Genomic DNA, 20,546 nt, shown 5'->3' on the forward strand with positions numbered 1-20,546 from the left:
GTACAGGTACGAGCCACTGTGCCCGGCCTCCTGAAGCGCTGGGCGTACAGGTACCAGCCGCCGTGCCCGGCCTCCCGAAGTGCTGGGCGTACAGGTGTGAGCTGCCGTGCCCGGCCTCCTGAAGTGCTGGGCGTACAGGTGTGAGCCGCCGTGCCCGGCCTCCTGAAGCGCTGGGCGTACAGGTACCAGCCGCCGTGCCCAGCCTTCTTTGCAGAGTATTATTATTGGGATTTCCAGGTAGACAATCTTGTATCTGAGAATGACTCTTTGTAAAAATTTAGAGAGAATCTTTTTTCCTTTTCTATTGTGTTGCCCAGGAGGTTGAGAATAACAGTAAACAAAGGCAGACTTCCTGAGTGTTTCCAACTTTCACGTCTCAGTTGTTTCTCAGAGGAGGATGCCCTTGGCTTTTTCTCTCAATAGTATCCATCAGGCTCAGCAGTATGTACTCTTTAGTCATCACTAAAAACTGTTAGTAGGCATACATCTTTTTTTTGAATGGAAACTTGTTAAAAGAGATGAATTATATATTGGTCTGCCAAACGTATTTATTTCTTGAGACAAGGTCTTGCTGTCTCGCCCCGCCTGGAGTGTGGCAATGCAATCATGGCTCATTGCATCGACTTCCTGGCTCCAGTGATCCTTCTGCTCAGCCTCCCGAGTAGCTGGGACCATAGGCATGCGCCACCACGCCTGGCTAATTGTATTTTTGGTAGAGACAGTGTTTTGCCATGTTGCCCAGGCTGCTCTTGAACTCCTGACCTCAAGTGATCCACCTACCTTGGCCTCCCGAAGTGCTGGGATTACAGTTGTGAGCCGACTGCCAAACTTTATACATTTATTCAACAGACATTTGGTTTACCATGTGCCCAGAATAGTGATGGGCGACCAGGTAAAGATTTAAAGAAAACTCACATAATCTCTGCCCTTGAAAGTTTACAGTCCATGTAGGAAGTTTTAAATACAACTAAATTGTAATTATGTTAAATTTGGTGAATCAAAGTAACACAGGCTGGGGTGGTGGCGTAGGCCTGTAATCCCAATACTTTGGGAGGCTGAGGTGGGGGGGGGTCCCTTGATCGCCCTACTGCACTCCAGCTGGGGCAACAGAGCAAGAACCTGTCTCAAAATAAACAAACAAACAAATAAATAAATAAAAACAGAAAAAAAGAAACACACATGATGCTAAGAAAACTCACAGGACACTGAGATCAACTTTTAACTGAGAAGTGAAGGGGAGTGGATGTGAGCTGGGCCAGTCATGGTAAGAGCCTGTGTGGAGGTGCTGGGGAGGGGAGAGGAGCAAGTGTGGAGGTGTGGAGGGCGGGGGGAGAGACAACTGTGGAGGTGGGTGGGGGAGGAGCAGGTGTGGAGGTGCTAGGGGTGTTGGAGCAAGTGTGGAGGTGCTGAGGGAGGAGCAGGTGTGGGGGTGCTGGGGGAGGAGCAGGTGTGGGGGTGCTGGGGGAGGAGCAGGTGTGGGGGTGCTGGAGGAGGAGGAGCAGGTGTGGGGGTGCTGGGGGAGGAGTAGGTGTGGGGGTGCTGGGGGGAGGAGCAGGTGTGGGGGTGCTGGGGTGGGAAACAAGTGTGGAGGTGCGGGAGTTGGTGCAAGCGTGGAGGTGTTGGGGGGAGGAGCAAATGTAGATGTGCTGGGGGGAGGGGCAAGTGTGGAGGTGCTGGAGCAGGTGTGGAGGTACTTGTGAGGAGGAACATGCCTGGGGGTGTTGAGTGGGAGTGGGCGGGGCCGTCTGTGGGGTGAGTGGGAGTGTGCGGGGCTGTCTGTGGCACTGGTTGAGGTACGGTGGGTAGGGGTCCCCGTGGAAGAAGAAACTCAGCCTTGGGAGCCAGGAAATGCTCTTGGTCTTGAGCAGCGGCACACAGCCAAGTGTGATGTGTCTGAAAGATCCCCTGGCTGTTGCATGGAAAATGGGGCAGGTAGGGGAGAAAGACAGAAATGGAGAGGGACGGTGGCTTGGACTGAGGGGACAGAGTTGAGGTGGACACATTCTCCAGTTAGGGCTCAAGGACTTGGTGTCTGCACGTGGGCGGAGGCAGTGGGAGGTGGCTGGTGCTGTCCAGGTCTCAGCTCCAGCACCGAGACAGATGATGGACAGACAGACGGACGAAGGGTGTGCCTTGAGGTCTCCATGTGACACAGAGGACGGGGGTGCAGTGGGATGAACTGGTCCTGAGCTCAGAGAACATCTGTATCAGTGACATACATCTGGAAACCAGGGTATTGATGGTATTAAGAACACCACATAAAAATAAAAAGTGATCAGAACCAAAACCCACATTATGCCAATATTGAGTCTGGTTGGAGGAGAAGACAGTGAAACCTTGGGAAATGGCGAGTAACATGCAAGGAAAACACAGAGGAAGGCGCTACAGAGGCCAAGGAAGGACGGCCCACAATCAAGGAGAAAGGAAGTGCACAGTGTTAAATGCCGAGTGGCTATCAGGAAAAGCACAAGGGCTCCACTCAAGTCCACCCTGACCACTAGTAACGAACGCAACAGGAAGGGACACTCCAGTATCACCCTCAGTGTGTTCCAACGTTCAGACGTCTCGGCAGCCCCCACTGCACTTCTCAGTGCCCTGGTTAAAAACACATTTCAAGTCTATTTTTTCTACACAGGATTATCCTTTAGAAGAGCTGTTTTCGACATGCAGAGTATAATGTGCTGGGCAGAGGAGAGTCAAACTGAGCTGGGAGCAACAGGAAGGATGTCAGCTGCTCTGATGTAGCTGCTAGGAAAACGCGACTGGAGACAGCAAATGAAAACAGTGCATGACGCCTCCTTTCAAATTATCTGACTGCACACTGAACACCTCCCTTCAAAAGACAGAGAAAAACAAATCACGAGTGAGCTAACGTAAAAGTTTTATTGAATAAATACATGCACTGTCATGTGAAATTAGTTGAACAGAAAGGACATTCTCTTCTTTTTAACCCGCACCCCCCAACGTTGTTCTCTATTTGCAGTGGGGGGTCCAGCTGGAGGTGGAATAAATGCGGCAAACACAGAAAAAAACACACAGCTACACACAGGTCTGCACTTGGCTTAGGTGCCTGAAAAAGAAGGGCCGACCTCTTGATAAAGAATATCTGTAAAAGGAATTTTTACCGTGCAGAATATATTACGGTAAATACAGTTACAAGGCTGCTTCTATTTTATTTATTTTTTGAGATGGAGTCTCACTCTGTCACCCAGGCTGGAGTATAGTGGCGCGATTTCAGCTCACTGCAACCTCCACCTCCTGGGTTCAAGTGATTCTCCTGCCTCAGCCTCCTGAGTAGTAGCTGGGATTACAGGCGTGCACTCCACCACCACGCCTGGCTAATTTTTTTATTTTTAGTAAAGACGGGGTTTCGCCATGTTGGCCAGGCTGGTCTTGAACTCCTGACCTCAGGTGATCCGCCCACCTTGGCCTCCCAAAGTGTTGGGATTACAGGCGTGAGCCACTGCGCCCAGCCAGCTGCTTCTGTTTTAATCTGAACTTGGAAACACCGTCCTACTTTAAGGCACAGGATCAGGATAAGAACCCACATGTACGAGCTAACAGAGCTGCACTTCACATTTACTAAGTTAATTCATTTTCCCTTCATTGGCTTGACTCAAGGTAGAAAAGTTAAAATTCCCTTTTCTTAGATAAACTAATTATTTAAAACTGAAAATTAACATTCTGAGAATTCAAGAGTGTCTGACATCGCTGGGATCCTGGAGTGCTGAGTGTGGCCTGGAGGGTGGCTTCTCTCCTCCACGTCTGGGAGGTACTTTGGTGCCTCAGAATCACCCCCTTTCCTTCCTTCCTTTCTTTCAAAGAGAAAGGAGACGGCTACTGGAGGCCAAGAACCTCCAGGCTCTCACGGCCCTGGAGACAGCGCTTCCGACTCCACTGCCTCAGGGCAGGCACGGTGCGGCTCAACCTTCTTCTGGGCTGGTACCTTTAATTGTGTCTACTCTGCCTAAGTGCTTAAATAAAGCCTTCCATTAAGCAAAATACACACGGAGCAGTTACACACAGGACTGCAGAACTCAGATGGATGGGATGTTGGTAAAAATTACTGGCATGCTACAATTTCGATGAGTGCTTCTTCTTTATAGATTACGACAGAAGACTTTCAACAGACCTGATTTTTAAAAATCCTTCAACAAATCTAATACTATGGGAAAGCAACTAGATTTAATGTTATTACCTGTCTTCCATAAATACCATAAATGTTTTGTGGTGCATACGCGTACGTATGTGTCTATAAAGGTACTGATATGCTTCTCAAATAATCCTATATACTAACACTGCACTGGAAATGGTTTATCAAGAGGCTTTACAGTCAAATGTCACTCAGTAGGAGACAGAGTATACTGGTCTTTATGATTACATGAAATATGCTGTGAAGCTACAGACTCATTCTAAGTAAACCCATGGTTCACAGTGGAAATTATAAATGGAAACAAAATTAAAATCTGTTAGAAGGGAGGGTGGGGAGACAACCACCGGCCAAGGGTAGGTTACAAATGGAAGCAAAATCTAAATCTGCTAGAAGGGAGGGTGGGCAGACAGCCACTGGCCACCGGCCTCTGTCACAGGCACTTCGGTTTGTTTGGTCACGTGATTACCCACAAGTTGTGTAGTTCCATTAAACAAGCTAAGAGCTCCAATTTAAATTACAAAGCTCTATTTTCCTTAATATATTTATACATAGTTTTAAGATGTTCTCATGGCTATGGAAGCCATTTTCAGCATATAGCTTATAATATACACTTAATCATCTACATATGTGCATCCTTTCTTTACAGACACTGCAACAGAGCCTCACCTCACAGGAGGTCTGGGGGACTCTTAAGTACATAAACATGCTTTTAGTAGTCTAAACAGAATAAAAATTGCATAACAATATCCCAATATTCAGGTTAGTCACGGCATAACGTGAGGCAGCCTGGGAAGTGGCTGCTGGCGCCCCCAACCCTGGTGGTGGCCAGTGCACATCAGCTCACACGGCCCCCATCCTATGTGTGAGGTCATGCTGGCTGCTCCTGACTATAATGAGATCGAGCTTCCAATTTTTAATGCAATATCCTGTCTACTCATCCCAATCTACCTCACAACCTTTAAAAGGGCAGCGTGCACCTTCCTTTTTTTATAGGCTGGGAAAACATTGAAAATTAACAACGCTCATGACTATTTGAGAACAGCTTAATTGCTAACATGGAAAGTCTGTTCTTATAGTCTAGGAAAAGTACAAGGTGTCTGTATACTGTTTCATGAGTAAGTTACAACAGCAATTAAACATAAGATTTCATTTTTATGTAAGAAATTTCAGATTAGTACAATATGATATATGAACCATAATTCTCTTAATATCTTATATTACTCAGTTATAAAACATTTTTCCTCATAAGCCCTTCAACTTCTCAGTAATACATCCTTATATTTATGAAAATGTTAATATTTTGAATACTTTATTTCATCATTCATAATGGGCAGAAACACACTAACGTTTAATAATCTTTCAGCTTTTCTTTTTAAAAAGAAACACCACAAAATAGGTCACTGAGAACTTTTTGCCGCAAAGATGAAAATGATTATTTGTCACAAGAATTTCATAAGTTTTAGAAGAAAATATATATATTTCCTTGATCTATTCCTTCTGAATTTAAACCAGCATGTAAAGATTATAAAAAATAGAGTCTATTTACATAGCATAGTATACCTCAGTGATATATAAACAAGGCCATAATAAAGCACAGGCACATCCGGCCCCTACGGACAGGGCTGAGCAGAGTCCACAGACACAAGAGCTACCACCACCCTATTGCACGTTGTAGGAACTGGCGAAACCCTAGAGGAAATCCAACATATAAAATTCAATGATGATATCGGCCAAATTTGCCTAGAATGTCAACAACTTTATAAAACTATTAAGGTATGTATAACTAAATACATGAAATTATAAAAATAACATTGGTACGTCTGTGAGAGGGGGTGTTCCGGGCAGAGGTTGAGGAGCTATGCTGAAGAGGACCCCTCCTGCCTGGTGTGGCTATGTCATCACCTGAGGCCTCGTCCCGTCTTCCGTGAGGTCATACCTGAGAAAGACAGTGACAAGAAGGTGGTGACGGACACAGGACCAAGTATGAAAAGCCTATCAGATACGTGTCGGGTTCCGCCACTGTCTGTGGGGGACACTACCCACCGGGCGGGGAAAGCGTTTTTAGCTACACGCTAGGGTTCTCTGTCTGTAGCAGGGACACTCACCATTGGGTCCAGCCTTTGGCAAGTTCTTCAGATGCCAGAGCAACCAATACCTGTGGGTTTAAAAAAAAAAAGTAGTTAAAGTAGGCTGGGCTGGGGGCACTGGCTCCCGCCTATAATCCCACCACTTTGGGAGGCCAAGACGGGAGGATTGCTTAAGCCCAGGAGTTTGAGACCAGCCTGGGCAAGATAGTGAAACCTTGTCTCTACTAAAAATAAAAAAAATTTATCTGGGCGTGCTGACACGCGCCTTGGTCCCAGCAACTTGGGAGGCTGAGACAGGGATTGCCTGAGCCCAGGATTCGAAGCTGCAGTGAGCCATGATCGTGCCACTGGACTTCAGCCTGTGCTTCTAGAGACCCTGTCTCTAAATAAATACACAAATACATAAAGTAGGCTAAGGCGATGTCTTTTAGATCTTTTACCACTTCTTCTCATCTCTCTCATCTTCTGTCTTCATCTAGGAATATGGACTCTCCTATTTTGAAGGCTCTTATTTTTTCAATCTTTTCTACCCCCGTGAGCACCTGTAAGCTATACGGCTGAGTACATCTAAGAAATCCTTCATGCAACCAGCAGTCTTAAAATTCAGCTTGACAGAATATCAGCGGAGACGACTCACAGGAGCGTTGGCCCACGTGCCCTACATGGCTGCACAGCTGACGAAATGATGCCTGTGATTCAAATCTCCTCCTCCCTAGCTGAACTCTACTTTCATTCTTAAATAACACACCCACATGCCAAAGTTAAATGTGAATATGGACAAAGACTAGAATAAATTCAGACAAATAAAGCCAATGAATTTCAGAAAAAGAGCAGAGCCGTCAGTTGAGGAGATGGAATTGTAAGAGATTATTTTCCTTCAATGTGATACTTGAACAAAAATTTGAAGACTTAAAAAAAAATCTTCAACTAGAAGTTCATGGTATTGGTATAGTTAATGAATCAATAATCTGAATATGGAAAAACAATTAAAATAACTTAAAATATTTTCAGAAAGCACAGATGTTTTATTGACTGTCTTTAGAGCCCACGATTTATAAACAAGCACTGACCTCGTAAGTTCACCCTTTCCGCTTACACAGATATGGTCTCAACACTGCACCGCAGGTAAATGTTCCATTTTACAAACCGCAGGAACGGATCGAGGATTTGTTTGGCACTTACTTTGCCAAGGAGCCCTTTGTCTTTGGACAGGAAACCGCCGCTGTTCTTCACGGCGACATCGAGTGTTCTCCTCTGCACCTCTGGTAACGAAACACTGAAATCAAAGCTGAAACAGGAAACGAGAGCCTTTACTTAACTTTATCCATCATTCTGTTGTACTTTCTCATAACTAAAAATGGCATTTCTGCTCATGAGATCATTCCAAATGTCATGTTTGTTTTTTATTATAAAACTGAGTTCTTCTGCCTCATGTTTTCATCTGGCATTTCAGGAAGACTCAAAAACCAACATTTTTTTTTGTTTCCCACACATAAGAGAAGGCTCTGGCACCCACAGATGTCTGGGTCCCACGGTCCCTGGCTCACTCATGGGTGGGTGAGGAGCGTCTCTGAACATGTCTGACTCTCCCTGGGGGTTAAAATACGGGATAATGTTGACAAAACAGCCATTCCAGAACAGCCCCCTCACTCAGGCGTTCCAGCCCCCCGTTCAGTCTCAGGCCCTATTCCCACTCTCTCCAGTAAAAACAGTACGCGCCTGCAGCTTTGCAGGAGGGACAAGGCCTCCAAAGCCCTTGTGATGCTCAGCCAGACGCTGCACTCAGGAGCCTGCAGGGCGTCTCTCCTGGGGGCTGGCGGGTGCCGCCCCAGGCCACAGTGCTGGAATCCCAGATGGGCACGTGGAGTCCCCAGATGCTTAAATGCTTCAGATGGGTAGAAGCACTCTGCACAACCTCATCAGGGGCTGAGGCAGGCCTGCCAGTTTCTGATGTGTGTTTTTACATAAAGCTACTTGTATGAAAGTACAATGAATGCGGAGGATGTTTAAAGATGCAACGTAAACTGAATGAGCAGATAGCGACACCATACAACTGTACTGTTATCATTTCCCAAAACACGGGTGGGTTTTGAAGCACCAGGGGACAATTATGTAAGATACCAAATTGGTACAGACTCTTTAAGTGGGGGCCAATGACCCCGGGGGGGTCTCTTGAGACCCTTTAAGGACATTGCCAAATCACCCTGACCACAGAAGCAGACTCCAGCCTCTCTTAAGCCAGACCACTAAAGAGATGAGCAAAAATGCAGAATAATATTATTCTTTTCATTATTATGTTTTTTATTTTTGGAAATACGGTTGTTTTTCCAGTATGTCATACTTTAAGATTTTGGGGGCTTATGTTATTTTAAAACAAAATTTAAAATAGATGTATCCTTAAATTTTCAGTTTTAATTGATAACATAGTTAAGTGTCAACAGATAGAACCCCCAAAATGTCAGACAGAACCCCCAAAATGTCAACAGATAGAACCCCCAAAATGTCAACAGACAGAACCCCCAAAATGTCAAGATGCAACCCCCAAAATGTCAACAGACAGAACCCCAAAATGTCGACAGAACCCCCAAAATGTCAAGACATAACCCTCAAAGTGTCAACAGATGTAACCCCCAAAATGTCAACAGATATAACCCCCAAAAATGACTTCTTCAGGGCCATCAATAACTTGATCTTTATTTAATCACTAGTCTCCGTGTCCACAGGGTTATAACTTGAATTTACTATATTTAGAGCTTCTACATAAAAGCCAAAATGCTTATTTGTTTTGAGACATATGTTTGCTGAAATTTGGTTTCTGACTGAACTTCTCAACAGCTGATTTATGTGCTTCGGCCATTCAAAGGCACCATTTAGGGCCTTCTTAATCTGCCACTTCAACCAGGCAGTCTATCCTCGGCTGGATAAAATATCGTACCTTTGATCAAACACGGGATTTAACGTTTTCTTTGACACGTGTGTTTTCCTCCTTCCTGACCGCCTCTTGTCTGGTAATAAATACATGCGGACGTAGGGGTCAGAGCCGTCTTCAGAGAAGGCAATGAGGTTTCTTACAACACAAACCAGAGAAGACAAGGTATTAGGATCAAGAAAAAGAGAATTAGCAGCACATTAGCAGCACATTCAGATGTGCTTTATCAAGCTTTGATTTCGTGTTTATCTAAAAACCAAGAAGTAACAAGGAACAGAATGTGTGAGGTGCTTTTGCCTCCCCTGATGGCTGCCTGGTGGCGTCTCCCAAACTCCTTTCTTAGTGGCTTTCTCAGCGGCGACTTCGGCCTTCATTTTCCGAGCCCAGAGTTTGGAGGACGTTCTAAGTCCTTGGTCTCTGCTTGTAACAGTGTGATGGCTGTTGTTCCACAATGCTTCTGCCATTTTCTCTCTCACAGCCAAGCAAGCCAGGCCCCCAGGAGACACCCACAGACCTGCCTGGGCTGCTCACCTCCACCCCACAATGCCTACTCCTCCTTTGCCACAAACGCGGTCAAGTGCCCAGCTGCACGGGCCCCCACATTCTTCGCTTGCTGACTGATCCCAAAGTCTAGTAGGGATTGTTTTGCTAGACTCCTCTCAAACAGCATTCCCCACGGTCATCATCTTAGTGGCAAGAAGATATGAACTTCTCAAGAGTGATGTATTGAACTCTACAGTTATATCATCTTTCTAAACGGTGCTAATTTTATTTTCCTATGTTTTCAACAGCTACTTATAAGCTCCAAATTTTTATATCGTATTTTAAACCACTAATGGGACAGAGAAAACGGCAATAAAAGGAAAATAGTTCATAAGCCCACAGTATCATCGCTAATCAAACACAATTAAAGCAAGTCACCTGACTTTATACTTATTAAAATAATATAACGAACAAGTTAAAATAAATTTTTCCTGATGAGGCCAGTCATGGTGGCTCATGTCTATAATCCCAGTGCTTTGGGAGGCCAGGAATTAGACCAGCATCTCCACAAAAAAATTAAAAATTAGCCAGGCCTGGTGGCTTCCACCTATAGTCCCAGCTACTCAGGAGGCCTGGCCAACAGGGTGAGACCCAGTGTCTACTAAAAATACAAGTTAGCTGGACAAGGTGGTACACGCCTGTAATCCCAACTACCCGGGTGGCTGAGGCAGGAGAATTGCTTGAACCCAGGAAGCAGAAGTTGCAGTAAGATAAGATCGTGCCACTGCACTCCAGCCTGGGGGACAAAGGGAAACTCGTCTCCAAAAACACACATACACACATATTCCTCCTGCTCTAGGCTACACATTTGTACAGTATGCTACTGTGCTGAATACTGCAGGCAATTGTGACACATTTATTTACTTTTCTCTTTGAGACAGAGTTTCGCTCTTGTTGCCCAGGCTGGAGTGCAATGGTGCAATCTTGGCTCATAGCAACCTCCGCCCCCTGGGTTCAAGTAATTCTGCATCAGCCTCCCTCGTAGCTGGGATTACAGGCATGCGCCACCAAACCCTGCTAATTTTGTATTTTTAGTAGAGACAGGGTTTTTCCATTTTGGTCAGGCTGGTCTCGAACTCCAGGCCTCAGGTGATCTGCCCACCTCAGCCTCCCAAAGTGCTGGGATTACAGGCGTGAGCCACCGCACCAAGCCATATCTGTCTATTTAAATGCATAAAACGTACAGTAAAAGTATGGTATGATCTTAGAGGACCGTTGTACTTCGGGGACCAAAATGTCATGTGACACAGGGAGTGTTGACACCCTTTATAAGCACCATCTGTGGAGGTTTAATTGCTTTGTCCTTTCTAAAGGAAACATAAATGGATGTCTGGTAATCCTAGAGGTGTATCTGCATCATCCTATCTAGCATCCACACTCGGAAGCCACGCAGCAGGCGCGTGGCGACCCCAGCCCCCACCTGCAGGCATGCACGACCACGATGAGCTTGTTTCTCTGCGAGCTGTGCCGGATGGTCAGCTGGATCTGCCCCAGTGGAGACTGTCCCAGGGTCGTCCCACTGTGGGAAAAGAGCAGAAAGTCACCAGCTTGCCTGAGACTGCAGAACGTTGTGACTCATTGATCTACTGTACACGATAAGATAATTTCCATTCATTTAGACAAAAAGAAGTCAAATTACCCATGAACTTAAATATAATTTGAAACTTCTGGGTACAAGTCAAACAGATGAATATTTTACTTGAGGGCTCAATATAAATTAATTATTCAAAACTGACAGTTGTGTTTTTTTTTTTTTTGAGATGGAGTTTTGCTCTTGTTGCCCAGGCTGGAGCGCAGTAGTGTAATCTCGGCTCACTAACCTCCGCCTCCTGGGTTCAAGCAATTCTCCTGCCTCAGCCTCCTGAGTAGCTGGGATTACAGGCGCCTGCCACCAAGCCCAGCTAATGTTTTGTAATTTTGGTAGAGACAGGGTTTCACCATGTTGGCCAGGCTGGTCTCGAATTCCTGACCTCAGGTGATCCAGCTGCTTCGGCCTCCCAAAGTGCTGGGATTACAGGCGTGAGCCATAGCATCCAGCCAACTGAGATTTTTAGTTAGGGTCCTGAGAACTAAAAATAAAATCCTAAGCCCCCACCCCACTCCCACACGAGTGGACCCAGGGGACCCCAGAGAACCCTTAAACACGGAGTTCCTGAACACAACAGGACGGGACGTTATTGATACCCACTCCCTTCGCAGTTCAGACGCAACCACTGACTGGCATTAATGCTACAACAGAGATCGCAAGGCTGAAGGAACAGACTCTTTGTGGCAATAAGACACCAAGCTACAAAGAAGACCTGGGGCCATGCCAGGCGAGGGTAAGCCTCACACTCAACACTTACAGAATCACCTGGGTTCTACCAGCCGCCAGGCGTCTCTTTCTCCAGCAGCTCAACAAGCACTGGCCTCGAGAGCAGCAGTGTTCAAGCAATCACAGCCTGTCCTGATCCAGAGGCCGACTCACTGACTGCTGCGTCACTGGCGCTAACTGCAGCTTTGACTGACGAGCGGCTGACTTCAGAACTTCTTCCTGATGGCCGACCCTGACCACAGACTGCTGCTGGCTGCTCTAGAGAGGCTGGGCACTCTGTGGCATTCCCAGCTCCTCCTGGAACCTGCTGAGGACACGTGCTCTGCACAAAGCTCCTGCCCTACCCTTCCTCCTTGGAGATGCTTCCGGACTCAGAGAGAGGCTGCACTTCCCAGCCTGTCAGGCTGGTCGGCCTGCAGGCTGCAACTCGCTAAGGAGTAGTCTCCTTTCTAAACGTGCAGATCTTATGATTCACCAAGTGAGCACCTGAGGTTAAAACCACAGTGTCCTTAGTACAAGCGTCACCTTTGCGGTCCTTGTTAAGTCGTTTCTAGCCTGTCCTACCTGAATCTGCGTGTCCCATCTCAAAGCCTCATGCAAGTCACGTGCTCTCTTCCCATCTGAGACTGCAGCGCCCTTCCTTCCCTTTCTCTCTGCTCAAGGATGGAACACAGACCCCCAAAACGACAACTGGTCTTGTTCAGTGGCCCCTAAGATCAGTTCTACTTCCCAAACTGAGCTCCTGAGAAAAAGTCATTCCTTGTTTAAAATTCTACTTCCTTCTGGAGCAAGAGAGAAGGAATGTTTTCTTCTTTCCAAGATAGTGGACGTGAGAAAGCATGAAAGAAAAAGGTGAGTGTGGCTCAGAGGAGGGTGGCTGTGCAAGCCCCACAGTCTGCGTGTGCTTTTTCTAACAGCTCAGAAGCAAACATGCTTTCACCTTTGCCTCCGTTTCTTTTACTATTTTCTTAATCACTCGACACACCTCTTATAACTCCACACAGGGAGAACTATTTCAAGGGTCGATTTTGTTTCTTCCACCAAGGTTAACATCTGAAGCTTGTCATAGCTACAGATGACTTTTTCCTCCTTATTTAAAGAAACCCTTAACACACCTATGAGTCACGTGGCTTAAATAAGGAGCCAACACAGACATCCAAACACAAACCCAAGAGACTGGGCGGCAGCGATGGGATCTGTGTGAAAAGAGCAGGTTCTGTCCTCACACAACGGGGAAGCCAGGGCTTCTCTGGGCCACAGCGAGGCCCGCAAGCCATCTCTGCGTCTGTCTTCCTGGCAGGAGCCCAGGCACACAGCAGCGTCCCGGCGCTGCCTCCTGTCTTTCCTATTGTGAAACCTATTACTCCATCACGTTTTAATCTTTGAATGACTAAATCCTAGAAAACGGCAGGTTTTATTTCCAAAGTCCAAGACACAGTGAGCACAACAGCAACACAACCTTTAGTGCTTTCAGTTAACACAAGATTACGCCTCCCTCCCCCAAGCACGCCGGCCTCGTGCTCTGCTGCGTTAAACCTACTCCCCCAGGGTGGAGGGCGCTTGCTCAACTGCTGAGAAACAACATAGCGGCACTTAGTTACTTTTCCAGCTGCCTTAGCCGTTGCCGCAGCTCCTGGGTGGCGATGGGCAGCGAGATGTCCGAGGCGATGCTGGGGGTGGGCTCCTTGGCCGAGATGTGGCCTGGGGAGGCCAAGAGGCTGGAGGAGCTTCTGCCCAGGTCGTGCAGCCCCTGAGGGCCGGCCTCAGGGGGCTGGGCCTTTTCTTCCACACCAGGCTTATCACTGCCCCCAATGACTGGTGTGGATGGAGCTGTGTTGCTGCCGCCAGGGCCTGGAGACCCAGACATATGAGATTTGACGGATGTTTTCCTCCCCTCTTTGGACACAGAGGGCCGTTTGACTTGAGCTGAGTGTTGGTGGTCGGGAGGCCTTTCTCGCTTTTCCAGATGGAGCACCTAGAGGTGGACACAAACATAAACATTAAACTTGGTGACCCTGGTAACATCCTAATACTGGAACAGCTTGGGATGTCTTTATCTGCAAACATTTCTTTAAAACTTAGCTCTAACTTTTTTTTTAAAGGAAAGTTTAAGTAACCAAAATATCACTTCTGTGATACAAACACCACCTTTTCCCCTAGAGATGGGGAGACTCGCTAAGCTGCACAGGCCGGAGTGCCGTAGCTATCCACAGGTGTGACCATCGTGCACTACACCCCAAGCTCCTGGCCTCAAGAGATCCTCCCGCCGCAGCCTGCCAAGCAGCTGGGGCATCGCAGATGGCTGCGCCTTCAGGCTCTGGTGGCAGCAACAGGGTGGTGGCAGTGATAAGCCTGGACGGTGTGGAAGGGCAGGCCACCCCCCCGAAGCTGACCCTCTGGTGCCACACAACCTGGGCAGAAGCTCCTCCAGCTTCCCCAGGCCACGTCTCAGGCAAGGAGCCCCCCACGGCACTTCTGTGTATTCCTCTAGTCTCTTCCGTCTGCACACATTTCTATGCAATTGTGGAATAATGTTTTTACTTCAGGAGACCAGAGTCGCGTTTCCCCGACAGAAGACCAAATTCCATGTTCTATAAAGGTGGTCTCCACGCGGCGTCCCCAGAGGAAGGAAGTAAGTCCAGAACCCCTGCTATCCAGCAAGATCACCCTAAACAACCTGGCATGAGTGCCGGAACAGGGGTACCCACAGGGCCCGGGGTCTCCCACTTGCTCATGTGTGAGCACAGGAACAGGGGTACCTGCAGGGCCCGGGGTCTCCCAGTTATGTGGTCCCTGGGCTGGCTTGAGCAGAGTCTACACCTTGTAAATCGCTCCACTCTGGGGTGACTGTGATAGCTTAAAGATTTTTTCTGGTTTTAGGAAATAACGCCGCAGTGAACACCTTTATGTTCCTGGTCTCCCCACATTTTGTATCACAAAACAAGAGTCAGGTTTCTAGAAGAAAGGCCAAGGAGCCTTCAGATGAATGGCTCCGGGATGCCGCAGCTCCCTCTGGAGAGGTGTGTGACACCCCCAGTCTCTGCCGGGGGCAAGGAGGCTGTTCCCATTGCCTTCTCAATAGAAGTCATTTGTTTTAATTTTCTAAAAAAGCTGGCTCTTCATTTAATTTGCATTTCTTTGATTCATGTGTTTCCTCATATGTTTGCCAGTTTTACTTTCAACATTTCCTTAGCTATTTACAAATGAATCACCGTTTATTTTGGACAAAAAATATTTTTTTCCTGTAAGTTCTACTGTCTCATGGAGTTTTATTAAATTCTCTCTACTGAACAACCGTTGAAAAGTTAGACTCAGGAGAAAACCTTGTTGATACCAACAGTAACACTTTCCGGGCCAAAGGATAACGGTAAGGTTGCTGGGTTCACAGGAAAGCACTGTGAGCAGCCGTGGGCCTGCTCAGGCAACCTGGAAATGTGGCCTGTTCTATGGCTGAGTCCCAGCCTTTGTCTTCTCCCTGGAGCCCTCTGATACCCAGCAACAGAGTCTCCTCCCTGCACCGGCGCCCCCCTGTGGCCCAGAGCTGCAGCCGACACAGAGCTTTCTTCACCGGGACCCACAAGTATCCCTGCCAGCACCAGCCTCCCCATCCCCTGTGGTGTTCGCTGCAGGACAACACGATACCCAGAGGGCAATCTTCATCTTGATGGTGCTGTTTGGACCCGAGTTACTGAGCTGGAAGCGCTGGTTCAGGGTCATGTCCTCACTGGTGAGCAGCTGGCTGAGGGGGACCTTCAGGTTCCCCAGGGAACACTGGTGCTGCTCATCTCTGACCTGCAAAACACAGGGTAGAAACACTGGGCATAACTAGGATCATGTCTGCAGAACCTTTCTACGTTTTCTAAGCTCCTGACCTTTTGTTCTCAGAGATAGGAACTTAGAAAATGTAGAAAGGAGCCAGGTGGGGTGGCTCACACCTGTAATTTCAGCACTTTGGGAGGCTCAGATCACCTGAGGCCAGGGGTTCGAGATCAGCCTGGCCAACATGGCGAAACCCCATCTGTCCTTAAAATACAAAAAATAAGCCGGGTGTGGTGGCACGCACCTGCAGTCCCAGCTACTTGGGAGGCTGAGGCATGAGAATCACTTGAACCCGGGAGGAGGAGGCTGCAGTGAGCCGAGATCGCACCACTGCACTCCAGCCTGGGTGACAAAACTGTTTCAAAAACAAACAAATGTAGAAAGGTCCACAGCCAATATTAGTCTGTAAGAAAGATATTTTAAAAAACCCAAACATATTTCAGTCATAGTCTCTTAAGTAGTGTTTCCATAATGATTAACATGGTACAAAATCTTCCCTGAGAAAGACACAAAACACTGTTAACAAGCAAAAGATCTGCTATTTCCTCATTATAGATCACAATGAGCACAGAAAGAAATGATGTAATAATGACAAATGAGAAAAGCAATAATGACAAATGAGAAAAGCAATAATGACAATAATGACCAATCGGTTAGGAGAACCCTGGATTAATAGGCAATAATCTACCTGTCTTTTAACCCCTAGGAAAATGGTGGCAATACACATTCATAATGATATATAAAGTTTCTACTCATGACATTTATGGAGACGATACATTTCAAAGTGCTTTTAAACCTTCTCTATTCAAAATCCACATTAAAGAAAATGTATAGCATTTGCTTTAAATGCAAGGTAATTTTTCCTATTTTAAAAAAAATAGAGGCGGATCTCACTATATTGTCCAGGCTGGTCTCAAACTCTTGGCCTCAGTGATCCTCTCATCTCAGCCTCCCAAAGTGCTGAGATTACAGGTGTGAGCCACCATGCCCAGCCTCTTTTTCCTGAATAATAACCTTCCGCATTATTTCTGTAACAGGAATTATTCTTGTTAGATGGCTGTAATATAAAATAATTTAATCAAATAGAGTAAAAACTCTGAAGGTTTCTCAGGCTATACAAAAATGGTCAGAGAAATTAACCCATAACTACTCAAGAAAACCTAAAAGCTTGATTGCTTATTTCTTTTTAAACTAAACTATAATCACAAAAGCAGTTTTAAATGAAATAACTATGACAATGTTTGTAGAACTTTAAAAGCTATTTTTAAAATCCAAGGTCCAGTAAGCATAGATTATTTTGAGTATAAGTGCACTTTATGAAGGAAAAACCAGCTAGACAAAACACAAATCCTTTTGTACAAAACAGAATGTAAAAAAGTATCAGGTTGCTGCAAAAGTAATTGCAGTTTCAATGGCAAAAACTGCAATTATTTTTGCACCAACCTAATAAAATGACCAACACAGAATAATGAGACAGGGCCAGGCAAGCCCAGAATGACCAGGTCTCCCAGGCCCAGCTGTTCACACACACCTATCAAGAGAGGTTCAAGATACAAGAAGCAAAAACAGAGGCTGAGGAAAAAATATAAATTCAGAAATTTAAACACCATGCTCTTCATACCTGATACAAGTAGTAGTCTGAGAATTAGTAAGGTCCCAGACGACCTGAGCAATGCTACCAACCACCCTGACCTACTGACATTCATGAGACACTCGCCAACACCAGAAAGGCACACAGCCTACAGGTGCATGTAGAGTGTGTCCTAGCACAGGCAGTGCTCTGGGCCATAAAGCTGGTCTCAAACATAGAAGGGCTCACGTCATACAAAGTACGTATTCTGATCACTATGGAATGAAATTGGAATCAATAATAGAAAGATTTAAAAAAAACCCCGAAACATATGGAAACTAAATAACAGACCAAAATAACCCATACATGGGTCAAAGGAAAAAACTGAAAGGGAAATTAAGGAAATAATAATAACAAAAAGGAAACATCAAAAGAAGAGAAAATAAAACCCCAAGTCAAAATTTGTGAGATGTAGCTAAAGCAGAATTCAAAGTGAAATTTATTGGAGTAAATGCCTACATGATAAAAACAGAAATGTCTCAGGCTTCTTCTTTAAGAAACTAGAAAAAGAGAAGCAAACAAGACCCAAAGTGGGACTGAAATAATAATGATCGTAGAAGTCAATGAAATAGTAAAAGAAAAGCAATAATGACAATTAAACAAAAAAATTGGTTCTTTGAGAAAATAAAATCAATAAACATCTTGTAAGACTTATTAGGAAGAAAGAGAAGACAGGCCAGGCACGATGGCTCATGTATGTAATCCCAGCACTTTGGGAGGCCGAGGTGGGTGGGTGGCTTGAGCCCAGCAGTTCGAGACCAGCCTGGGCAATGTGGTGAAACCCCGTCTTTACATACACAAATACACACATACACACACACCCCTCCAAAACACAAAAATGAGCTGGCTGTGGTGGCATGCACCTGTAGTCCCAGACACTTGGGAGGCTGAAGCACACATACACACATACCCAAAACACAAAAATGAGCTGGGTGTGGTGGCATGCACCTCTAGTCCCAGCCACTTGGGAGGCTGAGGCGGGAGGACTGCTTGAGCCCAAGAGGTCAAGGCTGCAGTGAGCCATGACTGCACCACTGCACTCCAGCCTGGGTGACAAAGTGAGACCCTGTCTCAAGAAAATACAAAAAGAGTTATTAATAAAGCACCAATAATAAAGATAATGTGATATTGGCATAAAAACAGACATACAGAACAATGGAACAGAAAGAATTCCAGAAATAGACCTATACATATGGGCAACTGAGTTTCTGGAAAGTTCCTAAGCTAGTAAATTAGGGCAGATAATCTTTTTAACAAAGACTAAACAACTGCACAACTGCTGAACAACTACACAGACATACATAGGAAAAAGAGGCTGGGCACAGTGGCTCGCAACTGTAATTCCAGCACTTGGGGAAGCTGAAGCGGGAATATCACTGCTTGAGCCCAGGAGTTTGTGACCAGTCTGGACAACACTGTGAGACTCCCAACTCTACAAAAAACAAAAACAATCAGCCAGGCATGGTGATGTCTGACTGTAGTCCCAGCTACTCCAGAGGCCAGGGTGGGCGGATCGCCTGAGCCCAGGAGTTTGAGGCTGCAGTGATCTGTGATTATGCCACTGCACTCGTCTGGGTAACAGAGTGAAACTCTGTTCTCAAAAACAAATAAAGAGACGGGGTGCGGTGGCTCACGCCTGTGATCCCAGCACGTTGGGAGGCCAAAGTAGGTGGATTACCTGAGGTCAGGAGTTCAACACCACCCTGGCCAACATGGTGAAACTCTGTCTCCGCTAAAAATACAAAAAATTAGCCAGGCGTGGTGGCATGCACCTGTGATCCCAGCTACTCAGGAGGCTGAGGCAAGAGAATCACTTGAACCCAGGAGGCGGAGGTTGCAGTGACCGAGATCGCACCATCGTACTCCAGCCTGGGCGACAGAGTGAGATTTCCTCTCAGAAAGAATGAAAAATTAAAAAAGAAAAACCCCCCAAATGTCTTACAAATTCAGTATTAAGAAGACAAATAACCTAATAAAAAAGACAGGCAAAAAAACTGAATAGACACTTCACCACAGAAGATATAAGACTGTAACCAAGCATAAGGTGCTCAACGTCATTAGTAATGACACTGAGACTACCCGGAAACACTCCCATCTACCCACTAACAGCACAGCACCGGACCCGGAAACACTCCCATCTACCCACTAACAGCACAGCACCGGACCCGGAAATACTCCCATCTACCCACTAACAGCACAGCACCAGACCCGGAAATACGCCCATCTACCCACTAACAGCACAACACCGGACCCGGAAATACTCCCATCTACCCACTACCACCACAGCACTGGCGAGACGTGGGGCCAGCTCGACTCACATGTACGTCTGTGGGAATGTAACGTGGCACAATCTCTTTGGAAAACAATTTGGCAGTTTATTAAGAAGTTAAACATGAACCTGGCAATCTGCTCCTGGGCATTTTACCCAATAGAATGAAGGCGTATGTACACAGTCTTGTATGTGATATTCACAGATTTATCTGTAATAGGTCTAAACTGGAAAGAACCCAATCCTTTATCAATGTCTTATTCATGGGTAAATGGATGAGCAAATTGTGGTGTATCCATAAATACTACTCAATAATAAAAAAGACAAACTGTGGATATTTGCAACAACACAGGTAAACCTCAGAATAATTATCACCAGAGAAACAGACAACAAGAGTACATACTGTATAATTCTATTTATGTAAAATTCTGGAAAATGTGAACAGTAATCTACAGTGACCAAAGGCAGGTCTGTGTTTGCCTGGGGCTGGGGGAGGTCCGGGTTACAGGGAGAACAAGGGAGCTTAGGGGACGGATCTACCGATTGTCCTGATTGTGGCAATGGATCCCCAGGTGTATACACAGGTCACAACTCGGCAAATTGTACACTTTAAATAGTCAATGATATTTCAACAAATTGGTTAAAAAATGCAAATAAAATACCTCAACTTCAAGGTCCTGGCGCTTGGGATTGTGAATGAAGAAAGTGAAGTTTTCCTCCCACACTGGTTCATTGGTTTTGTATCGAATCTGGAAGAAATATCCAATTAGCTCTGCAATATTTTCTGTGGGAAAGGGCTACT

General features: G+C 46.0%; 1 protein-coding gene across 3 annotated transcripts in view; it reads right to left on the minus strand.

Annotated features, from left to right (window-relative positions):
* Positions 1-2,864: 2,864 nt before the first annotated feature.
* ESYT2 (extended synaptotagmin 2) overlaps positions 2,865-20,546 on the minus strand; it is a 99,329-nt gene continuing 81,647 nt past the window's right edge. For all 3 annotated transcript variants that reach the window (XM_023202008.3, XM_023202007.3, XM_023202009.2), the window contains 8 exons: positions 20,407-20,493; positions 15,669-15,818; positions 13,628-14,001; positions 11,133-11,231; positions 9,176-9,307; positions 7,423-7,528; positions 6,259-6,308; positions 2,865-6,089 (listed from right to left, as the gene is read on the minus strand). In XM_023202008.3, coding sequence (XP_023057776.1) covers positions 6,044-6,089; positions 6,259-6,308; positions 7,423-7,528; positions 9,176-9,307; positions 11,133-11,231; positions 13,628-14,001; positions 15,669-15,818; positions 20,407-20,493 — 1,044 coding nt within the window. In that variant the 3' untranslated portion in view covers positions 2,865-6,043. The remainder of the gene's footprint in view (positions 6,090-6,258; positions 6,309-7,422; positions 7,529-9,175; positions 9,308-11,132; positions 11,232-13,627; positions 14,002-15,668; positions 15,819-20,406; positions 20,494-20,546) is intronic.

This window comes from Piliocolobus tephrosceles, chromosome 8 (assembly GCF_002776525.5).
Source record: "Piliocolobus tephrosceles isolate RC106 chromosome 8, ASM277652v3, whole genome shotgun sequence".
Classification (NCBI taxonomy): Eukaryota; Metazoa; Chordata; class Mammalia; order Primates; family Cercopithecidae; genus Piliocolobus; species Piliocolobus tephrosceles.